Raw genomic sequence first — 16,419 nt, forward strand, 5'->3', positions numbered from 1 at the left:
TCCTTCGTCATCCATCTTTCTGTGTTGGAAATAACACCTTGCCCTTCTTTTCAAGAAAAAGAAAACAGAGCCTTGGGTCTTGGGATTTTGCTCATTTTGTTCAAGGAATGAAAAGCAACACCCAGGTCTATGCTATCAACCTTAAGGTCAGGGGTGTCAAACATGCAGTTCAGGGGCCGAATCAGGCCCCCGGAGGGCTCCTATCAGGCCCCCGAGCAATTGGCTGTCATCTGCTTTCTTCTCTCTCTCTCTCTTGCTTCCTTCTGTGTAACAGCTTGCTTTGCAAGGCTTGCTCAATTGCACAGGAGCTACAGAGGAGAACCTCTTTTCTCCATTGGCTGAGGCTCCTCCCTTGGGGAGGAAGAGGGGAGGAATAGCTTGCTTTGCCAGGCTCTCTCAATTGCACAGTGAAGCTACTGAGCCAAGCCTCTCTTCCTTCTGTTGGCTGAGGCTCCTCCCCCTCCTGGTCCCCTGGGGAAGGCAGGAAAGAGCCTAAGCTTCCTTTGCCCAGTTCCGTGGCTCCCATGGGAGAAATACAAAGGAAGCATCTTTAAGACCAATGAATGCTAACGCTTTAAGCTTGTTTTAATACTCACAAGGCCCGGCTCAACATGGCTTGGCCCAATCTGACCTGGCCCGGCCCAAGAAGGTCTCATTTATGTCAGATCAAGCCCTCATGAGTTCGACACCCCTGCTTAAGGTGGTCTCCAGTCATAAAGATTGGTTCAGCTGGAGAAAAAGGCCACTTTGGAAAGGGCTCGGTGGTGTATTATACTCCACTGGATGCCTTCTCCTTCCCAAGCCACGCCCTCCTCAGGCTCCACCCCCCCAGTCTCCAGGTATTCCCCAACATAGAGCTGGCAATGCTACCCAGGGCAGATAATCTGGCCTTAACTTAGGTGTTGGTCTGAAGCAGCAGAACAAAGGCCAGAGTCCAGTGGTACCTTTAAGACCAACAAAGTTTGAGTCAAGGTGAGCTTTTGTGTGCAAGCACACTTGGTTTTATTGTCTGATGAAGTGTGTGTGTGTGTGTGCTTGAAAGCTCACCTTGAATAAAACTTTGCCCTCTGGACGACCACTTTCTTCTACTGGCCTTGAATGGTTATTCTGTTCCCGAAATCTTTTGTACTGTGTATTTCACCAGGCGGAGAGAGCTCAGATCTCTTGGCTTCTTCCCAAGGCCAAGAAATGCCATCAAACCCCTCAAAAGTTTCAAATAGCAAGCCTTCTGACTGACATTTGTCTGTCACAATTTTCCATTGGTGAATGACGGCATGTCTTGTATGAATGAGGTCTTTGGACGCTTGTGGAAAATGTTCAGCCATCCAGGTGAATCGCCTCGGTTTACATGGATTCAGCGCACAAAATAGGAAAGCCAAGAATTGGTTCTGGATCGACCATCCTGATTGTGATGGGACGTGTAGGTTTTTGTAGGCTGGCATTTGTAAAGAAACAGTTTGACCCCATGGATCGGGATCTCCAACCTAGTGCCCAGGGGCACCTTTCTTGGCACCTGCCAAGTGCTTTTAAAAAGTGGGCAGAGCAAGGATAGGCTATTGGCCATTGGCAATAAGCTTGGCTGTACAGGTTTTTTTGTGTTGCTTTGGTAGCAGCTGCCACCAAAACACGAGAATAATCATGGTATGACTGAAGGAAGGGGTTTTTTTGAGCAGGGACGCACAGGAATGCCATTCCGGCTGACTTTGTGGCAGGGGGCATGGCCTAATATGCAAATGAGTACCTGCTGGGCTTGTTCTACAAAACAAAGGTGACATCAGGGGTCTGGCCTAATATGCAAATCATCTCCTGCTGGGTTTTTTCTACAAAAAAAACCCCCTGACTGCAGGTACGGTGTGGCATACATTTGGGGGCTAGTTCCACCTCCATTCTGCGGCAGCCATTTTGTGGTTACCACACTCAGAATTCCAAAGGTGCCCACAGGCCCAAAAAGGTCAAGAGAACTCCTTACACTCTTAGATCAGTGGGGGTTTTGGCCTGCATCAAGGATACTCTTCGACAGATCTGTATCCAAAATGTGTTTCCTCAAACAAGTTCTGAGAATTGAGAGTTTCCTATTTGGGTTGGACCAGGTCTATTGTATTCCCAAGAAGACGCCTCTAAATGGAACCTTCACCCCATGCGTGGTTTTTTTTTTGTATCAGGAACTCCTTTGCATATTAGGCCACATACCCCTGATGTAGCCAGTCCTCCTGGAGCTTATAGTAGGCCCTGTACTTACTGCCCTGTAAGCTCCGGGAGGATTGGCTACATCAGGGGTGTGTGGCCTAACATGCAAAGGAGTTCCTGCTACAAAAAAAGCTTCGGTGCTATGGATGTTGATGTTTTGGAGGTGCTCAAAGAAAGTAGTTCTGCAACCGTCTTTGATACCTTGATTTCTGTTTCCCCCCTCCCCCTTTTTCTGCTCAGTACGGCCGCTCAGACAGCTACCGTGTGGCGACCACACAAGACAAAAATGATGAGAAGGCCTCTCCTCAAAAGGGCAAAGCACAGAAAGCCCGGGACTTGGACGATCTGAAGAAGGAAGTCGCGATGGTGAGTGGGAACAGCATTGGATGCTATTGGACTTTGCTTCCCGGTTGTTTTTGGGTGTGATCTCAAAGAGGTTCGGGGTTTTCAGCTTGGAGGAATGACAACTGGGGGGCAGCGTTCCCTCTAAGCTGAGCTGGTGTGAGCTAGCTCACAATTTTTTAGCCTCCAGCTCACACATTTTTGTCTCCGCCCAGGAAAAATGGCCCTAGAGCAAACTAATGTATGCAGGAGCTCACAACTTTAATGCCAGTAGTTCCCAAAGTTGAATTCTTGCTCACAAGACTCCACAGTTTATGAGGGCTGACATGATAGAGGTTTGCAAAATTATGCATGGGATAGAGAAAGCAGAGAAAGAAGGACTTTTCTCCCTTACTCACAAGACAAGAATTCCTGAGCACTCCATGAAATGAATAAGCAACAAGCTTAGAACAGATGAAAGGAAGTACTAGTTCACCCAAAGAGTAATTAACACGTGGAATTCACTGCTGCAGCAAGTGGTGGCAGCTACACGTATAGAGGGGGTTGGAGGAACATATGGAGCAAAAGTCCATGTGCGGTTATTAACTGCAAAGCATACATGGGACATCTGACTGGGGCAGTGATGCTCTGTATCCTCGGTGCTTGGGAGGCAAGAGTGGAAGGGCTTCTGGATTTCTGGCCCCACTGGTGGGCCTCCTAATTGCCCCCAGGTTTTGGCCCCTGTGTGACACTGAGCGTTGAATTGGATGGGCCATTGGCCTGATCCAACATGGCTTCTCTTACGCTCTTATAATGTTCTTATGATCTGACGCAGACCAACTCCAGTTTACAGTCAGGGAAATATGAATTTAGAGTGGAGTAACTGCTTCAGATTAATTTGACAGCGGTAGACTGTGGAGTTGGGAGGGAGGAACAGAGGAAGAGAATGGAAGGGCCTTCTAATTCTCGCCCCATTTTGCATTCCCCCCCCCTGCAGACCGAGCACAAAATGTCCATCGAGGAGGTGTGCCGAAAATACAACACAGATTGTGTGCAGGTAATGAAACCCAGGCAGTGGGATTTTTCTCCCCCTTTATTGGGGTGCTAAAGTCTCCCTCCTGAAGGCCTAGGGGTGCTTTGGGGAGAATTGCAGTGCTGCATATTGGTGACAGTTGGACTTTATCTTCTGGAGAGAGTTGGAGTCTGGAAGGAAAAGGAAATAGGTTTTTACACAGTGAGTAATTCAAATGTGGAATTCTGTGTCAGAGGATGTAGTGATGGCCACAGGAATAGACAGCTTTAAAAGGGGGATTAGATACATTCATGGAGGACAAGTCTATCAATGGCTGTTAGCGTTTTGGTGACTGAAGGGAACCTCTCCATTCAGAGCCAGGAGGCAACATAAGCAGAAGGCCTTGGCCTCTAAGCTCTGCCCACTGGTCCTCCAGAAGAATTGGTTGGACATTGTGTGAGACAGGATGCTGGACTAGATGGACCACTGGTCTGATCCAGCAGGGCTCTTCTGATGTTCTTATGAAGGCCTTGGCCTCTAAGCTCTGCCCACTGGTCCTCCGAGGAACTGGTTGGCCACTGTGTGAGACCGGATGCTGGACTAGATGGACCACTGGTCTGATCTAGCAGGGCTCTTCTGATGTTCTTATGAAGGCCTTGGCCTCTAAGCTCTGCCCACTGGTCCTCCGAGGAACTGGTTGGCCACTGTGTGAGACCGGATGCTGGACTAGATGGACCACTGGTCTGATCCAGCAGGGCTCTTTTGATGTTCTTATGAAGGCCTTGGCCTCTAAGCTCTGCCCACTGGTCCTCCGAGGAACTGGTTGGCCACTGTGTGAGACCGGATGCTGGACTAGATGGACCACTGGTCTGATCCAGCAGTGCTTTTCTGTGAAGGCCTTGGCCTCTATCCCCTGTTGTTGGCTCTCCAGAGGAACTGGCTGGCCACTGTGTGAGACAGGATGCTGGAAGAGATGGACCTCTGGTCTGATCTAGCAGGGCTCTTCTGATGTTCTTGTCAGGGAAAGGCCACGGCCTCTGTACCCTGTTGTTGGTCCTCCAGAGGAACTGGTTGGCCATTGTGTGAGGTGGACTAGAAGGACCACTGGCCTGATCCAGCAGGGCTCTTCTTATGAATGAATTTGCCAGTCTTAGAAGCCTGACAGATGATTATAAAATCAACCACAGGGAGCTTGAACTTCTGAAACAGGATTTGACAAATGAGTTTTGGAAACCCATTTATACAGGATGAGGATCAAAAGACAGGTGATGGGTTGTCTGAGCCAGCATTACCACGGACACTTTTATATGTCATTTGGGACTTATCTGGAAGGAAAATAGTCATAAATATTCTCTGTAAACAAGAAAGTTAGTTAAGGAAGGCTGGATAGCAGATTCCTAAGAGGATGCCACGTTCCCACAGCCATCTTTTTGCAACATTTAGAAGTAAGAACTTATGTCTCAGGTTCCACAGTACCTTGGCTTGGAAAGCACCGTGGTGCATTTCCTGATGTGGGATTCAATTTGTCTTTTTGCCTCATTCGGGTAGAGGAAGGAATGAGAATGAAGTTGTGGAGGTAAACCGTTGAAGGGAGTGAAGAAACAAAAATGCAGGACGCCAGCTGACAGGCGGCTCCTTCGTAGCTTCGTGATTCGAACTAGTTTCTCTGTTTCAGGGTCTGACCCACAGCAAAGCTGCAGAGATCCTGGCCCGTGATGGCCCCAACGCACTGACCCCACCACCGACCACCCCCGAATGGGTGAAGTTCTGCCGCCAGCTCTTTGGAGGGTTCTCCATCCTCTTGTGGATCGGGGCCATCCTCTGCTTCTTGGCCTATGGCATCCAAGCAGGGACCGAGGATGACCCAGCTGGGGACAATGTAAGTGCTGGGAGAGAGGCCTTCTCCAGAGAGTTAGGGATGCCTGGGAAGGAGGCGGGAAAAGAAATAGGGCGAAACAAGGGGATTCCATGGAGCTTCCGAGATCCAACTTCCTGTAACTGTTCCTCCCCTTGTACAGTTGTACCTAGGTATTGTGTTGGCCGCTGTAGTCATCATCACGGGCTGTTTCTCCTACTACCAAGAAGCCAAGAGCTCTAAGATCATGGAGTCTTTCAAGAACATGGTGCCACAGGTATGGACTGTGAATAAGGCATGGTCCGGTAGGGTGAGGTGGGTAGAACTCAGTTTCACTAGTTAGACCTTTATCTGGTACTCAGTATGGGGGTCTGAAAAGTCAATAGGTTCCAAATTCTGCTTTGCAGTCCATGATTTTACCAAACGGTGCTGGGCTCCACCAGGTCCCTCCCACAGATTCCTCCCACAAGGCCTCTGGATTCCAGTGTGGCTCCTCCCCCATTGCTTTCTGATTCTAGTCTGACTCCTCCCCCAATCCAGATTCTAGTCTGGCCCCTCTCCCAGTGCTGTCTGATTCTAGTTGGCTCCTCCCCCAGTGTTGTCTGATTCTACTCTGGCCCCTCCCCCAGTCCAGATTCTAGTCTGGCTCCTCCCTCAGTCCAGATTCTAGTCTGGCTCCTCCCCCAGTGCCTCCTGATTATAATCTGACCCTCCCCCAGTGCCTTCAGATTCTAGTCTGGCTTCTCCCCCAGTTCTTTCTGATTCTTGTCTGGCTCCTCCCCCAGTGCCTCTAGATTCTAGTCTGGCTTCTCTCCTAGTGCCTTCAGAGTCTAGTCTGGCTCCTCCCCTAGTGCCTTCAGATTCTAGTCTGACTCCTCCCCTAGGGCCTCAAATTCTAGTTTGGCTCCTCCCCCAATGCCTCCAGATTCTAGTCTGGCTTCTCCCCCAGTGTCTTCAGATTCTAGTCTGGCTCCTCCCCCAGTGCCTCCAGATTCTAGTCTGACTCCTCCCCCAGTGCCTCCAGATTCTAGTCTGGCTTCTCCCCCAGTGCCTCTTCAGATTCTAGTCTGACTCCTCCCCCAGTGCCTCCAGATTCTAGTCTGGCTTCTCCCCCAGTGTCTTCAGATTCTAGTCTGGCTCCTCCCCCAGTGCCTCCAGATTCTAGTCTGACTCCTCCCCCAGTGCCTCCAGATTCTAGTCTGGCTTCTCCCCAAGTGTCTTCAGATTCTAGTCTGGCTCTTCTCCCAGTGCCTCCAGATTCTAGTCTGACTCCTCCCCCAGTGCCTCCAGATTTTAGTCTGGCTACTCCCCCAGTGCCTCCAGATTCTAGTATGGATCCACCCCCAGTGCCTCCAGATTCTAGTATGGCCCCTCCTCCAGTGCCTCCAGATTCTAGTCTGGCTCCTCCCCTTACATCCCTCCTTAGATTCCATTTTGGCTCCATCCCTCAGTAACCCAGGTTGTCCATTGCTCTGTCCTTGATTGCTAAGTTTGGTCAGGTATTCTTCTTTGTTCTCCCCCAGTTAGCAATCAATATATATATATATATATTTCTATCTCAACTTTGCAATGCTGCACAAGAAGGATTTGAGTGATCTCGAGAAAGGAGTGCAGCCCAGAACCTCTGATGGTTCCTTAACACATTTCTTTTTTTGTCCTAAGAGATCAACATGTCACTGCGTTGTCATGAACAGCGTGGGCTAACCAGTTAGTTCTTGAACTGGGGCAGACCCCGGTTGAGAACCAGTGTGGTGTCATGGTTATAGCGTCAGACTAGTATATGGGAGACCCAGGTTTGAATCCCCACATATCATGAGAGCTCATGGGGCGACCTGTGTACAATTCTGGTCACCTAAAAAAAAATAACACTGGAAAAAGTCCAGAAAAGGGCAACTAGAATGATTCAAGGGTTGGAACACCTTCCCTATGAAGACAGATTAAAGCACTTGGAGCTCTTTATCTTAGAGAAATGTTGACTGAGGGGTGACATGATAGAGGTTGACAAGATTATGCATGGGATAGAGAAGGTAGAGAAAGAAGGACTTTTCTCCCCTTCTTGCAATACAAGAACTCATGGACACTCCATGAAATTGCTGAGCAGTCAGGTTAGAACAGATAAATGGGAGTCCTTCTTCATCCAAAGAGCAATTAGCACACAGAATTCACTGCCACAGGAGGTGGTGGAGGCTACAAGAATAGACAGCTTCAAGAGGGGATTGGATAAACATCTGGAGCAGAAGTCCATCAGTGGCTATTAGCCACAGGGTATAGATGGAACTCTCTGCCTGGGGCAAGTGATGCTCTGTATTCTTGGTGCTGGGGGGACAACAGTGGGAGGGCTTCTAGTGTCCTGGCTCCACTAGTGGACCTCCTGCTGGCTCCTGGGTTCTGGCCACTGTGTGACGCAGAGTGTTGGACTGGATGGGCCATTGGCCAGATCCAACATGGCTTCTCTTATGTTCTTATGATTTGGGCCAGTCATACTCTTTGAGCCTAACTTAACTTGCAGGTAGGATAAAACGAAGGAGAGGAGTATGATGTAAGCCACTCTGGCTTCCCAATGGGGATAGAAGCAGGGTATAAGTAATTAAATTAATTAGTAATAATTTATATAAATACGTAATACCATTGACTATTGGCAGGGGTGGAGTTCTAGCAGGAGCTCCTTGCGTATTAGGCCACACACCCATGATGTAGCCAATCCTCTAAGTTTACAAGGCTCTTTTTTGTAAGCTCTTGAAGGATTGGCTACATCAGGGAGGTGTGGCCTAATATGCAAAGGAGCTCCTGCTAGAATTCCACCCCTGGCTATTGGTCAGTTATTGAAAAATGGACCGGAGGTGGGTGGGATTCTGAGCCTGCAGGTACTGTTGGAATTGTGACACGATGTCTGCCACAAAATGGCTGCCACGGGAGTTGGAGCCAGCCACAAAATGCCTGCGGCAGCTTTCCTTCTCTCGCATGGTGAAGATCCTTGTGATGTTGAGGCTGTTACTGCCAAAGCAATGTTTTTTTTAAAACCTGCACAGCTAATCAAATCTGCAGTGGCCAATCAGGAGCCTTGTAGGGCAGAAGCGCCACCTGACCTCACCCACATTCTAAAACACTTGAGGGGGGGCGGAGCAGCAGGAAAGGTGTTGGCGGATGCAGCGGTGCACAAAAATGCACACGGAAATCAGAGGGTAAACCAAAGCAGCGCGGGGCCAGAACAGAGATAAGAAATCCAAGCGGAAAGGTCCTCTGTTTTAATGCCAAAAACAACAGAGGAACATATATACAGTTTCCCAAAACATGCAGGGAAAATAAAGCCACAATAAAACCTGAGAGGGTTTGGGAACGAGCATTATTACAGGGTAAATTTACCAGCTCTCTGGGATTGCTTCCTTTTCCTCTCATGCCTCTGGTACAACCGCACAGGAGTTTTGAAAGGACCGATTTGTAATTTGGAAGCTTTTCAAACCACCTCTTGTACAACAATTATGAGACAGGAAAACACGGATGCCAGCAGATCCTAAACCATGCTAGAAGTTCAACAAAGTCTAAGACTTTCTAGCAGACCATGTTTCTTCCAGATGTGGGTTAAAAATCCCAGCTGCTGTATAAATAGTTGGCCTTTGTACATCTGTTTTGGAATCCCTGCTTTTGCAAAATGGGAACAGAAATAAAGCATCTCAAAAGGATCGTTTTTAAGGAAGGATGAATCGATCAACTGAGGATTGCCAGTTGGTACGGTAACGTCTCAGGCCTTTGCCTGTTAAAAGCGCGATGCGAAAAACAACAGAAGTGATGACTCTAGGGTTGCCAAGTCCAATTCGAGAAATATCTGGGAACTTTGGAGGTGGAGCCAGGAGTAAGGTTGTGACAAGAATAATTGAACTCCAAAGGGAGTTCTGGCTGTCACCTTTACAGCAAAGTGACTGCACACTTTTTAAAGGCCTTCCCACCATTAGAAATAATGAAGGATAGGGGCACCTTCTTTTGGGGCTCATAGGATTGGACCCCCTGGTCCAATCTTTTTGAAACTTGGAGGGTGTTTTGAGGAGAGGCATTGGATGCTATGCTGCAGATGTGGTGCCTCTAACTCAAAATCAGCCCCCTCAGAGCCCCAGATACTCACGGATCAATTCTCCATTATACCCTATGGAAATTGGTCTTCGAGAGGGGAATATCCAGAGATGTAATGAAACGTGGAACCCAGTATATCGATGGGTTAAAGGAAAAGGTGTTGATTTGGAATAATAGAACTTATAATTTGACAACCTCAACCGCTCCTCGTATGAATGGGGAGTTAGTATGATGTTAGTTTGTTAGTACATTATTAGAGTGTGGCAGGTAATATACTGTATGTTATTAAGTTAATATGTTGAACTTTATATTCGTATTTCATGTTGTGGTCGTTGATTGGTTTTTTGTGTGTTTTTTTATTATGTAATAAAATTATTTAAAAACTGAAAAAAAAAAGGAAATTGGTCTTCAAAGGGAATAATGGATACATTTCTCTCCCCGCCCCCCCCCCCCCGCTTTCTGATGACCTTGAAATGGAGGATCGCCAAACCAGGGGATCCCCTGCCCCCAATTGGGAATTGGCAACCCTAGATGACCGAGTGTCTTTTGTCCCTCTCAGACAGTCCACTAGGGTAAAGCATTTTAGCTGATAGCTGAGAACCCCCAGAATTCGTATATCTCTCCCCAAGTCTGCTGTTCTCACCCTATAGCAAGCCCTGGTCATCCGGGAAGGTGAGAAGATGCAACTCAATGCTGAAGATGTGGCAGTCGGGGACCTGGTGGAAGTGAAAGGTGGAGACCGAGTCCCAGCTGATTTGAGGATCATTTCAGCTCATGGCTGCAAGGTGAGACCCTTGAGTTTGCATTTCTCCCCCCACCCCAAATTTCCTGAAGCATGGAACACCAGTAACTGGGCAGTGCTGTGAGATTTGTGAAGGGTTCTCTCCAGTTTTGTGTAGTGGTTAAGTGCGTGGACTCTTATCTGGGGGAACTGGGCTTGATTTCCCACTCCTCCACTTGTAGCTGCTGGAAGGGCCTTGGATTAGCTAGCTCTCGCAGAGTTGTCCTTGAAAGGGCAGCTGCTGGGAGAGATAAAGAAGATTGTAAGCCACTCTGACTCTGATTCAGAGAGAAGGGCAGGGTATAAATCTGCAGTCTTCTTCTTCCTTTTCTTCTTCCTCCTCTTCTTTTTCCTACTCTTCTTCTTCTTCTCCCTCTTCTTCTTCCTCCTCTTTTTCCTACTCCTCTTCTTCTTCTCCCTCTTCTTCTTCCTACTCCTCTTCTTCTTCCTCCTCTTCTTCCTACTCCTCTTCTTCTTCTTCCTCCTCTTCTTCCTACTCCTCTTCTTCCTACTCCTCTTCTTCTTCTCCCTCTTCTTCCTACTCCTCCTCTTCTTCTTCCTCCTCTTCTTCCTACTCCTCTTCTTCTTCTCCCTCTTCTTCTTCCTACTCCTCTTCTTCTTCTCCCTCTTCTTCTTCTCCCTCTTCTTCTTCCTTAACCAAACCTAGTGGAGAAAGGAGCTCAGGCTACCGGCTTCAGAGACAGAACATCCACGATTTGTGGTCCATCGAGCGAGACGATTCAAATTAGCATCACAATGGCTGCTTCAGACATGCCTGTGCACAATGTTCTGTTCTGAAGATATTTCTGTCTCTTTATTAGGGAGGGGAAGCCGAGCAGTGCGGCTTGCAGAGGACATTTTAATGTATAAGAATCAGATATTTGTTTTAGTTGCACAATATACCAGGAAGTTCTCCGTTGTAATTGTAGCTCACCTTCTGTAGGAATTTTGCAACATGTCAAATGACTTTAATTCAGAACCCCAAATTCAAAGTTCTTTGTTGTTCATTTATTCAGATATTCATATATTGCTTTTCCCCCGTAAAAATGGTAAATTTGAAGGTAGAGGTCAGAGATCCCTTGAATTTCCTAGTATTTCCATGCTGACATTGAGAATGTGAAAATCTGAAACATGAATTCCGCATCAGAGTTTAAAATGAGGTCATTTGAATGCAAAGCTCTTGAGAAGTCTGCATTTTGTGGAAAAATAGGTGGTGAAGCTCATCCAGGGATTGTTATGCAGCTGCACCTACTATTCAATGGATAAGGAGGTGGAACTCTCAGAAGGAGGAGGTGGAACTCTCAGGAAGGTTCAGGAGCTGTGCTCCTGTGAGCTCCCACTGAATCTGAGGCCTGCAAGTCTGTTTCAGTTTAGAACCATTTTTAACTTACATGCGTGGTTCTCTTTCTGCCCAGGTGGACAACTCCTCCTTGACTGGTGAATCAGAGCCCCAGACGCGATCCCCCGATTGCACCCACGACAATCCCTTGGAAACCAGGAATATCACCTTCTTCTCGACCAACTGTGTAGAAGGTATGACCAGAGCCTAAAAGCGAGATGGAGGGTATAGACTGATGGAACCTGACTAGGTTGTCTCTAGGACAGTTTACCACAGGGGAGGCCAACGGTAGCTCTCCAGAAGTTTTTTGCCTGCAACTCCCATCAGCCCCAGCCAGCATGGCCAATGGCTGGGACTGATGGGAGTTGCAGGCAAAAAACATCTGGAGAGCTACCGTTGGCCACCCCTGGTCTACCAGGGTGCTGGTGGAAGAACAATATCAATAGATCTAGTACTCAACCCAGCCAAATCTGAAATCCTGAGACTGGAGCCCGGAACAGAGAAGACAGATCTTCCTACAAACCTAAAATCTAAACCCCTAAAAAAACTGGTGAAAAGGAAGCAGGAAAAGGAGAGGAAACAGTGTGAGAGGGGGAAAACGAGATGTCCCCGCAAGTCCTCACAGGCTCCCATTTGTATTAGGTCAAATTCCTTGGGGACTATCTGCGTTATAGACCTAAATGAGATTAATAGCTAACCATTCGGTTTTCTGGAAGAGGTAGACATTTCTAACAGATAATTCTTGTTCTTTCTGAAATACAATTCCCAGGATTCTTTGGGAGAGGTCAGGGGTGGAATTCTAGCAGGAGCTCCTTTGCATATTAGGCCACACACCCCTGATGTAGCCAATCCTCCAAGAGCTTACAAAAATGAGCCTTGTAAACTCCAGAAGGATTAGCTACATCAGGGGTGTGTGGCCTAATATGCAAAGGAGCTCCTGCTACAATTCCATCCCTGGGAGAGGTCATGACCCTCTGCCAAAGAATCATAGGAATTATATTTTAGGAAGGATGAGAATTATCTGTTAGAAATATCTGCCTTTCTCAGGGATGACAATGTGTAGTAAGTGAGCATGAAACCAACATAAGAGAGCAAGTGGGGTGTAGTGGTTAGAGTGTTGGACTAGGATCTGGGAGACCGGGATTCAAATCCCCGCTCATGCCATGGAAGCTCACTGGGTGACCTTGGGTCGCTCACATTCTCTCCACCTAACCTACCTCACATGGTTGTTGTGAGGATAAAATGGAGGAGAGGAGAGCGGCTTAAGCCACTTTGGGTCCCAGTGGGGAGAAAGGTGGGGTAGAAAGGAATGAATAAATAAAAGTCCGCCTTGCCTCAACTACGGCCAGGGCTTTTTTAGTCTTGGCCCCGACCTGGTGGAATCAGCTCCCTACAGAGACCCGGGTCCTACCTGGCTTATTAGCCTTCCGTAGGGCCTGTAAAACGGAGCTGTTCCGCCAGGCTTTTAGTTGAGGCTGCAGGCGTCTATTCTTGATCTGTTCGGCCTCCCCTATCGGCACTGTCACCTGTGTTAATGATGTGAGATGGCCGGGCTGGGCAATATGTGATGATATGGTAAATTTCTCTGAGCTCTGTTGAGTTGTCTGTTTTTAAAATATTTTTATTGTATTTTATTGTTTTATCATATGTTGTGCTCCGCCCTGAGCCCTACGGGGAATGGGCGGAATAGAAATATACTACAATAAGTAAAATAAATAAAATGTGCAGTGCAGAGATGCCCACCAAGCTGTCTTTTCATTCTCTTAGGCACGGCACGTGGCGTCGTCATCGCCACTGGTGACCGCACGGTGATGGGCCGAATTGCCACCCTGGCTTCGGGCCTGGAGGTCGGCAAGACCCCCATTGCTGTTGAGATCGAACACTTCATCCAGCTCATCACTGGTGTGGCTGTCTTTCTGGGGGTCTCCTTCTTCGTCCTCTCCCTGATCCTGGGCTACAGCTGGCTGGAAGCTGTCATCTTCCTCATCGGCATCATTGTGGCCAACGTCCCCGAAGGGCTTCTGGCTACTGTCACTGTAAGTACCGCAGATTGTAGGCGCGCTTGTGGAATGGGCACTCTGGTCGCATAGCCGCAGGTGTAGAGGGGAGAGATCCGACCAGTTGCAGCAAAATCCTGAGCTAGATTTCATCCACTAGCACCTTAGACCTGACCAAGAGTAAGAACATAAGAGAAGTCATGTTGGATCAGGCCAGTGGCCCATCCAGTCCAACACTCTGTGTCACACGGTGGCCAAAAAACCCAAGTGCCATCAGGAGGTCCACCAGTGGGGCTAGAAGCAGTCCCACTGTGCCCCCCCCCCCAAGCACCAAGAATACATAGCATCATTGCCCCAGACAGAGAGTTCCAACAATACGTTCGGGCTAATAGCCACTGATGGACCTCTGTTCCATATGCTTATCCAGTCCCCTCTTTTAGGCATCTATGCTTGTAGCCGCCACCACCTCCTGTGGCAGTGAATTCCACATGTTAATCACCTTTTGGGTGAAGAGGTACTTCCTTTTATCAGTTCTAACCTGACAGCTCAGCAATTTCATTGAATGTCCACGAGTTCTCGTATTGTGAGAAAGGGAGAAAAGTACTTCTTTCTCTACCTTTTCTATCCCATGCATAATCTTGTAAACTTCTGTAATGTCTTTCCGCAGTCGATGTTTCTCCAAGCTAAAGAGCCCCAAGCGTTTTAACCTTTCTTCATAAGGAAAGTGTTCCAACCCTTTAATCATTCTAGAGTGTTGAAGTATAAACTTTGGGAGGCAAACCTCCCTATATCAGGGAAGACAAAGGGAACTCTGACTCTCAAAAGCTTATACGCTGCAAATCTTGTTGGTCTGCAACTTGAATCAAGCTCTTGTTTGGTAAAGCGGTTAAGAAGACTGCAGATTTATACCCCACCCTTCTCTCTGAATCAGAGCTCAGAGCGGTTTACAATCTCCTATATCTTCTCCCCCCACAACAGACACCCTGTGAGGTGGGTGGGACTGAGAGAGCTCTGACAGAAGCTGCCCTTTCAAGGACAACTCCTGCCAGAGCTATGGCTGACCCAAGGCTATTCCAGCAGTTGTAAGTGGAGGAGTGGGGAATCAAACCCAGTTCTCCCAGATAAGAGTCCATACACTTGACCACTACACCAAACTGGCTCTTATCTGGTGGACTCTTATCTGGAGAACTGGTTTTGATCCCCCACTCCTCCACATGGAGCATTTGGGTGACCTTGGGACAGTCACAGTTCTCTCAGAGCTGTTCTCTCAAAAGCAGTTCTCTGAGAGCTCTCCCAGCTCTACCTCCCTCACAGGGTGTCTGTTGTGGGGAGAGAATGGGAAGGAGATAGTAAGCAGCTCTGAGACTTCGAGTGAAGAGCGGGGTATAAATCCAATCTCCTCCTTCTTCTTCTTCCTCCTCCTCCTCCTCTTTCTTTTTCCTCCTCCTCCTCCCTCTCTAGCAAAATCCTAAACTCCGGATGCATAATAGGCTCAAAGTTGTTTATTCAAGTGCCATAGTGCGTTTCAGTCAACCTACTGTCTTGATACTGGGTCCCTGGGTGGTGGGAACTGGGTAGAATGTTGCCTACACACTTTCCCATGTAAGTATCAGGGCTAGAGACAACCAGGGTTTTTATTTTTCATGGAACCTGGAGATTTAGGGAAAGGGACCCAGGTTCTGATACTGAACGCATGAAGCTGCTTTATACTGAATCAGACCCTTGCTCCATTGAGGCCAATATCGGCAGTGGCTCTCCAAGAGCCCCGTGGCGCAGTGTGTGAAAGCTGCAGTACTGCAGTCCTAAACTCTGCTCATGACTGAGTTCGATCCCCGGCGGAAGGTGGTTCAGGTAGCCGGCTCCAGGTTGAGTCAGCCTTCTAGCCTTCTGAGGTCGGTAAAATGAGTCCCCAGCTTGCTGGGGGGGGAAGCGTAGATGACTGGGGAAGGCAATGGCAAACCACCCCATAAAAAGTCTGCTGTGAAAACGTTGTGAAAGCAACATCACCCCAGAATCGGAAATGAATGGTGCTTGCACAGGGGGCCTTTTCTTTTCTTTTCCTCCAAGGTCTCAGGCAGAGGCATTTCACGTCACCTAATACCTAATCATTTTGCCTGGAGATGCCGGAGATTGAACTTGGGACCTTCTGCATGCCAAGCAGAGGCCACAGCCCCTCCTCTCTTTGGTGTAGTGGTTAAGTGCACGGACTCTTATCTGGGAGAACCGGATTTGATTCCCCACTCCTCCACTTGCACCTGCTGGAATGGCCTTGGGTCAGCCCTAGCTCTCGTAGGAGTTGTCCTTGAAAGAGCAGCTTCTATCAGAGCTCTCTCAGCCCCACTCACCTCACAGGGTGTCTGTTGTGGGGGAGGAAGATAAAGGAAATTGTGAACCACTCTGAGATTCGGAATATGTGATGATACGGTAAATTTCTCTGAGTGTTGTTGAGTTGTCTGTTTTTAAAATGTGGAGAGTGGGGTATAAATCTAATACCTTTGGCTGACTATTTGAAAAAACGGAACGTTGTTGAGTATTGTCCAGCTTTGTAAATTGTGTCTGCCCTTGCAAATCTGATTTGAATGCTGTCTTGCCCTCCGCCATCCTGCTGACTTCTGCCCTCTTGCCAGGTGTGTCTGACCCTGACTGCCAAGCGCATGGCCCGTAAGAACTGCTTGGTGAAGAACTTGGAAGCTGTGGAGACCTTGGGCTCCACCTCCACCATCTGCTCAGACAAGACGGGGACCCTGACCCAGAACCGCATGACAGTCGCCCACATGTGGTTTGACAACCAGATTCACGAAGCTGATACCACCGAAGACCAGTCTGGTGAGGGCCGCAGGGGAAACGAGTCCACACGTCACT

The 16,419-nt window shown here is 48.2% G+C and overlaps 1 protein-coding gene across 1 annotated transcript in view; it reads left to right on the forward strand.

Annotated features, from left to right (window-relative positions):
• Positions 1-16,419, forward strand: part of ATP1A3 (ATPase Na+/K+ transporting subunit alpha 3) — a 64,894-nt gene that overhangs the window by 9,663 nt on the left and 38,812 nt on the right. Inside the window, 8 exon segments of the mRNA XM_060257544.1 lie at positions 2,428-2,553; positions 3,506-3,565; positions 5,196-5,399; positions 5,539-5,652; positions 10,091-10,225; positions 11,637-11,754; positions 13,328-13,596; positions 16,185-16,383. Of these exon segments, the coding sequence (XP_060113527.1) occupies positions 2,428-2,553; positions 3,506-3,565; positions 5,196-5,399; positions 5,539-5,652; positions 10,091-10,225; positions 11,637-11,754; positions 13,328-13,596; positions 16,185-16,383 (1,225 nt within the window).

The sequence above is a fragment of the Heteronotia binoei genome, chromosome 17, assembly GCF_032191835.1.
Source record: "Heteronotia binoei isolate CCM8104 ecotype False Entrance Well chromosome 17, APGP_CSIRO_Hbin_v1, whole genome shotgun sequence".
Taxonomy (NCBI): domain Eukaryota; kingdom Metazoa; phylum Chordata; class Lepidosauria; order Squamata; family Gekkonidae; genus Heteronotia; species Heteronotia binoei.